This window comes from Dama dama, chromosome 24, assembly GCF_033118175.1.
Source record: "Dama dama isolate Ldn47 chromosome 24, ASM3311817v1, whole genome shotgun sequence".
NCBI lineage: Eukaryota > Metazoa > Chordata > Mammalia > Artiodactyla > Cervidae > Dama > Dama dama.
In genome coordinates this window covers 52,823,393-52,829,845 of record NC_083704.1, presented here as the reverse complement: position 1 = coordinate 52,829,845, position 6,453 = coordinate 52,823,393, and the positions used below count along the sequence as shown (strand labels likewise).

At 57.4% G+C, this 6,453-nt stretch overlaps 1 protein-coding gene across 3 annotated transcripts; it reads left to right on the top strand.

Moving 5' to 3' along the window:
* Window positions 1-878: 878 nt before the first annotated feature.
* GLYCTK (glycerate kinase) lies at window positions 879-6,019 on the top strand. 3 transcript variants are annotated; one of them, XM_061128440.1, is made up of 6 exons: window positions 879-1,012; window positions 1,756-1,844; window positions 2,949-3,364; window positions 3,571-3,722; window positions 4,336-4,511; window positions 4,774-6,019. In XM_061128440.1, the coding sequence occupies exons 3-6, from the start codon at window positions 2,988-2,990 to the stop codon at window positions 5,638-5,640; spliced, it is 1,572 nt and encodes a 523-aa protein (XP_060984423.1). In that variant the 5' UTR covers window positions 879-1,012; window positions 1,756-1,844; window positions 2,949-2,987; the 3' UTR covers window positions 5,641-6,019. The 3 variants fall into 3 exon arrangements, with proteins under 3 accessions (XP_060984423.1, XP_060984424.1, XP_060984422.1); XM_061128439.1 differs by lacking the exons at window positions 879-1,012; window positions 1,756-1,844 and having other exon boundaries at window positions 1,939-3,364; XM_061128441.1 differs by lacking the exons at window positions 879-1,012; window positions 1,756-1,844; window positions 4,336-4,511 and having other exon boundaries at window positions 1,903-3,364; window positions 4,774-4,949.
* Window positions 6,020-6,453: the final 434 nt, after the last annotated feature.

Sequence of the window (6,453 nt, the reverse complement as noted above, 5' to 3'; positions counted from 1 at the left end):
CAGAGAGGACTGAAGTGACTTAGCACTCACACACAAAAGGTCCTCTATTATAAAGGAAAGAAAAACTCAGGGAGACAGCTAGGAAGTGGGGGAGGAAAACTTTTTGAAAAGAGTAGAGCGTGGTTTGGAGAGGAAAAAAGAGATGTGGCAGAGAAGAGCAGGGGGAGAAATACGTTTTAAGACTTTTAAGAAATCTGTTGTATAATTTGTGATCTCAAGAAAACATTGGTAAAAACAATGCGTTCTTCTGTGTCCTTGAGTCCGGTCGGGACTTGTCTTTTGAATGTGTCAAGATACCACTATCAAGCCGGGTCCAGGGTGACAGCTGGGACAGGGCGGGAGGCCTAGGGTCATTCGTGTTCACACGCACTTTGTGCTGAGTCACAGCTGTGATTTGGTAGCCCGAGGAAGAAGGCGGGGAACACGAATGCCTTGTGGAATTACAGCGGTGGCAGGGATGATTTCATCTGGCTCCAGAAATCAGCTGTGGGTAAGCAGTGATTCTCAGTCCATTTGGTTTGTCCAATGCCCAGCACCTAACAGGAGGTTGGAAAGTATGTGCGACTGATTGAATCGTACAGAATAAAGGAGTGGGCGGATTATAGCAATCGGCGAAGTGGTGATTATTATCCCACTGTAGAGATGAAGACACTGAGGCCTGAAGGTGACCGAATCCAAGCCTCTTGGAGGGCAGGGCGGAGCCAATACCAGCTCCCGCTCTGGTTCCCGCTCGCCCCGCCCCTCGCTATTGGCGCCCCAACCCCGCCCCCACACTTCCGGATCCTGCTCCACCCTCATAGAGCACTTCCGGCCCTGGGGCTGGACCTCGGGTCGCCGAATGGTTAGGCGGTATGTCGGCGCCTTGAGGGCCTGCAGAACCACAGGGCCATAGGCTCAGAGGCAGCGGGCCCAGGCAGCAGCGGGCTCTTATTTTCTCGGGCATTACGCGACAGCCGTTTCTCCGAGGAAAGCCTGGGGCCTTGGCCTGCGGGTGACGTCACTTCCGGCGCCGGTCAGGCAGGCGACGGCGGGGAAAGGGCTCGAGCTCCGTTTGGTGGCGGGGAGGTGTCAAGGCGGGTCGGCTTTGTATTTACGAATTTCTGGAGCTCAGGGTAGTTTAGGAGAGGCGGTGTTCCAAGTGGAGTTGTTGGATTTGGCAAATAAAAATGCAGGGAGTCTAGTTAAACTTGAATTTTAACTAGATAAACAAATACTTTTTTAGTATAGATATAGCCCAAATATTGTACGGAACATATTTAGTTTTTAACAATTCCTAATTTATTTGAAATTGAAGTTTGATTGGACGCCTTAGTCTTGGGCGCCCCCTGCCTTGGGTTCTGCTATCCATTGGCAACGCTGGTATCCTCTAGGCCTGTTATCTATCTGGGAAACAGGTACAAATTTCGTCCAGACCGTCAAGATCAGCTATTGCTCCGTGCTAAGCCACTTTTATGGCCAGTGCTCTTTGGCCAGCCCCAGCAATAGCTGGGGCCCGTTTTGAATCCCCATGGTAGCTCCCTCTGTGTTTTCCCATTCACAGCTGGAGTCAGGAACGGTTTGTCTTCTTTTAACGGGAAAGTTGAGCTCCATGCAGGCTAAGTGATCCCAGGCTGGACATTGCCAGGTTTTTTTTTTGGTGTAGGATAAAGCAATGTTTGCAGTTGAGGTTTTCAGTGTTAACAATGAACAGCTTCAGAGAGCCCAGGGATGTCAAAGGAAGAGCATTAGTCTCATCTCACCTCTCATTTTGCACAGGAGACCCGGTGAGAGAAATGGAGCTGTCCCTGTGGTAGAGCTGGAGCCTGATTCCCCTGCTCTGTCTAACTTGCTGCTGCGGTCAGCATGTATGGTGGTCATTTATTAATTTATAACTAGAAAATAAATTTATAATTTATTAAAGCAACGCCTTGTTAGAGATGAGCTCTTTAGCACTTTATTGTACCTAAACTACTCCGCAACCTCTTGGCCTTCACCTCAAGTCTTCTTTGGCCTTTACTGTGCCCAGTGGGGAAAATGATTATTTGGACTCAGTGGTAGAAGCCTGTCCTTTGCCTGCCCAGCCACGCGGCTCTCACCCCTGTGGGTGGTGTGATCCAAGATTTGTTATGTCAGAGCAAAAGGCATGTTCTTGGCAGGGGTGGGTCTGGCCATGTAGGTGGAAGGGCATCCTTTTTGTCCTGCAGGTTGGGCCCCGTTGTACCTGGGGTCATGTGGTGTCTAAGGGCTTTTTTAAGCTTCTGCTGTGAATCAGAGTTGAACCTGAAGCTGTTGCTGGGCTGGCCTGGAGTGTGGGATTCTTCAGGCTTTGTGCCCCAAGGATGTGCCTGGACCTGCTTGTCAGTGTCCCGGCAAATCTACAGCCTCCCTGCACAGACTTAGTCTTTCCAGGCTCCCCAGCCCAGGCCTGTGAGATAATGAAACAGAGCAGCCTGGAGGGCACTGGGCTCCAGGTCAGTTGGTGGCATAGCCAGCAGCTTTGTCGCAACTGAAGTAAAGAGGTAAAGAGGCAAGGAAGGAGTGCCAGAAAGGGGTGTTGCCCTGGGCGAGGCTCAGAAGTGCAGGAGGTGGCAAGGGGCCGGATGGAAGCCCACGGATAGTAATTTCTTCCTCTGTGAATGATTAACTCTCAGCTGAAGGAGGTGGTCTAGGAGGAGGGCTCTGCTAACAGGACTTCTGGACTCTGGGCAAGGTGTCCAGAGAGCTGGCGTGTGGCCTACAGAAGAGGAGGACGTGGTTGGTTAGACTGCAGGCCTGGGCTCAGAAGACTGGAGTGAGATCAGACAGCTGTGGACCTCAGGGAATCTCCTGGGTCTGGCCGATGGCCCATTCCTGCAGCAGCAGCAGCAGCTGTGGGGTCCACTGGCCCTGAGCCCATAGAGCCGTGGCTCTAAGGGAAGCCTCCTGTCTCTGGCTTTGCAGCGGCCTAACCAGTGCTTTCTTCCTCCTAGGCAGCCATGGACGCCAAGTGGTGCTGAGCGCGGTGGGGCATGGCTGCAGCCCTGCAGGTCCTGCGTCACTTGGCCAGAGCCCCCTTGGGCCCACTCGTCTGGGGGGGCCCGTTGGCCCGCCTGGCCAGCAGCATGGCTCTGGCAGAGCAGGCCCGGCAGCTGTTTGAGAGCACTGTGGGTGCAGTGCTGCCCGGCCCCATGCTGCAGCGGGTCCTGTCCTTGGACCCTGACAGCGGAGAGCTGAAGGTGCGGGACCGGAGCTTTCAGCTGCGACAGAACGTCTACCTGGTAGGCTTTGGCAAGGCTGTGCTGGGCATGGCAGCTGCAGCTGAGGAGCTCCTGGGCCAGCATCTTGTGCAGGGCGTGATCAGCGTTCCCAAGGGGATCCGTGCAGCCATGGAGCATGCTGGCAAGCAGTAAGGAACCTGGGGGTGGGCCCAGGTTCAGGCTGGATCGGGGCCTCCTTCCTTCACCAGCTTCCAGTTTCTTCTGGGAGTGGCCTGGCTCCAGGGTGGGTGTCAGTGGGCGTTCTTGTTCATATCCCCTTCACCTGTACATCTGAGAAACCAGGCGGGACACGGAGCCCACTGCATCTCTGGCTCTCCCTTCCCTCTCCCCTGAGGGAGATGCTGCTGAAGCCACACAGCCGCATCCAGGTATTTGAGGGTGCGGAGGACAACCTGCCGGACCGGGACGCTCTGCGGGCTGCTCTGGCCATCAGGCAGCTGGCCGAAGGCCTCACTGCTGATGACCTGCTGCTCGTGCTCATCTCAGGTGAGGGTGCCACACTGGCCTAGGACTCTGTGTATGTGTGTGTGTGTGTGTGTGCGGCAGCGGGGAGGTTTCCCAGTATCAGGTGTGCAAGGAACCGTTGGTCGGAGCCCTCAAGGTCACAGATTAGAGGCAGTAAAGATCTGGGTGGCTGACTCCTTGGTGGCCTCCCCTGAGCTGTGGGGCCCTCCACTCGACTGACCTTGTCAGATAACTGAGCAGGCACACAGGAAGGTCTTTCAAGGAAGACATCTCTGTTGCTGCTGCTGTTGGCACCACTGTCACCTGGGGATAGAACCCCAGTTTCCAGCTCCCTGAGCCCCCTCCCTCGTTTTCTGCTGTGTCCTCCAGGTCTGTTTCCTTTTCCAAGGTCTTAAGGAATAGTTCTTCCAGTGTCTTCTGGGACCTGGGCTACCCCAAGGCAGAGTTCAACCTCAGGTGCCTTGGTTGTGGTGACTGTGTGGGCATTCACTGTATGTCCACACGGGGGCACCCTAACCCCTCTTTCTAGCACCCACATCCCTAAGTGAGCACTGCCTGCCGGCTCCGGCTCCCCAGGTCGGGAAGTCCCGGTGCCATCCATCCCCTCTGCCCAAAGCCTTCCTTGTCTCTGCAGGGGGTGGCTCAGCCCTCCTGCCCGCCCCCATCCCACCTGTCACTCTGGAGGAGAAGCAGACACTAACCAAGCTGCTGGCGGCCCGGGGAGCCACAATCCAGGAGCTGAACACCATCCGGAAGGCCCTGTCCCAGCTCAAGGGCGGGGGGCTGGCTCAGGCCGCCTACCCTGCTCAGGTGCGTGGGGCCCTTCTTTGCCAGGCAGTCTGGGGCTGGTGGAACCAGGCCCACATGTGCCAGGGAGATGAAGGGCAGAGGCCTGGTATGGGAGTCCACAGGGCTAGGTATTTTGCACACCCACTTGAGAGGGGTTAGAGGTGGGCGAGGAAGTGCATTGGGTGGTGTGAAGACATGTGGCTAGATGAAGGCAGTTTGTCCTCTTGGACCCTGGGGCAAGGATCAGGTGGGGCTGAGCCTTGCCTCTGCGACCCCTCCCCAGGTGGTGAGCCTCATTCTGTCAGACGTGGTGGGGGACCACGTGGAGGTGATTGCCAGCGGCCCCACTGTGGCCAGCATCCACAGCGTGCAAGACTGTCTGCACATCCTCAATCACTATGGCCTTCGCGCCGCCCTGCCACGTTCTGTGAAGACTGTGCTGGCCCGAGCCGACTCTGACCCCCACGGGCCACACACCTGTGGTCACGTCCTCAATGTGATCCTTGGCTCCAACGCACTGGCACTGGCGGAGGCTCAGAAGCAGGCTGAGGCGCTGGGATACAGGGCTGTGGTGCTGAGCACAGCCATACAGGGTGATGTGAAAAGTGTGGCCCAGTTCTACGGGCTGCTGGCCCGAGTTGCTGGAGCCCGCCTTGCCCTGCCTGGCGCTGGAGCATCTGTGGAGGAGGATGACCGACTCTGTGAACTTGCAGCTGACCTCCAGCTCCCAGATCTGCAGCTGAAGGAGGCTCTGGAGGCTGTGATGGGCGCTCAGGGCCCAGTCTGCCTGCTGGCTGGTGGCGAGCCCACAGTGCAGTTGCAGGGCTCAGGCAAGGGTGGCCGCAACCAGGAGCTGGCCCTGCGTGTTGGAGCAGAGCTGGGACAGTGGCCACTGGGGACTGTGGACGTGCTGTTTTTGAGTGGCGGCACTGATGGGCAGGACGGGCCCACGGAGGCAGCCGGGGCCTGGGTCAGGCCTGAGCTTACCAGCCAGGCCGCCGCCGAGGGTCTGGACGTGGCCACCTTCCTAGCCCACAATGACTCACATACCTTCTTCTGCCGCTTCCAGGGTGGGGCACACCTGCTGCACACGGGGCTGACCGGCACCAATGTCATGGACGCCCACTTCCTGTTCCTGCAGCCGCAGTGATGGTGTAGGTCATGTTTTTGGGAACCTAGAAGAGGCCTGCAGGGTGGCGTCCTGGAACAGACCAGGTTTGGCCCCCAGGGCCTGACCAGGCTTTAGGGCCCCGTCTCCCTTGGCCGTGGCCATTTGGTTGGCCCTTACACCTCCCAACCAGGGCCCCCTCTGTGTCCAGTTTCACACTGGCCAGGCAGATGGGGGCTCTCTTCCACCCCTACTTTCAGCCATGGCAGCAGGTACCCCAGAGGACCAGGACAGGCCCCTGGGCCAGTTCGCTGTTCCTAGTCTTTTCCCCCAGGTAGCTCCTCTGCTCAGCTCCCAAGCCTGTTTCTTCTGCGGGGTAAAGCAAGAAGGACTGAAAATAAAAAGGACCACGCTCTGGGTTCTCAGTGCATCCTCTCTCAGAGCACAGACCGGCAGAGGGCTGCCGGGAGCAGAGTGGTGGCCGCCAGCGGCCTCTGCACCGGGGCCCTGCAGGAGTTCGCTGTCCCGTCTCTGCAGGGCACTCGATTCACCTAAACAGGCGCCTGGGAGGGTTGAGCCTGGCGTGCTTGATGTGGGTGAGCAGAGACCCCAGGGAGGACAGGCTTAAGGACGTTAGTCTAGCTGTCACTCCCCGCTGTGGCCTCCCTGCTGAGGTCTCTCACTGGGCACGTGCTTGCTGCCTGCCCCACCAAGGACTTCCCTCCCTTCTGTCTTTGGACAGTCCTTAGCCTGCTTCTTTGGTTGAGCTGCCTCCTTTTTCCAGGGGCTATCCCCAGCCACACAGGACACTGGCTCTTGTTTCCTTGTGCCAGGCCCTTTTTCCCAGCCGAACCG

Excerpts from the sequence above, each read along its gene's own strand:
- GLYCTK (XM_061128440.1), top strand. The coding sequence starts at position 2,988 with ATGGCTGCAGCCCTGCAGGTCCTGCGTCACTTGGCCAGAGCCCCCTTG. Across the intron at positions 3,365-3,570 it reads ATGGAGCATGCTGGCAAGCA|GGAGATGCTGCTGAAGCCAC; the intron begins GTAAGGAACCTG and ends CTCTCCCCTGAG. Across the intron at positions 3,723-4,335 it reads GCTGCTCGTGCTCATCTCAG|GGGGTGGCTCAGCCCTCCTG; the intron begins GTGAGGGTGCCA and ends TTGTCTCTGCAG.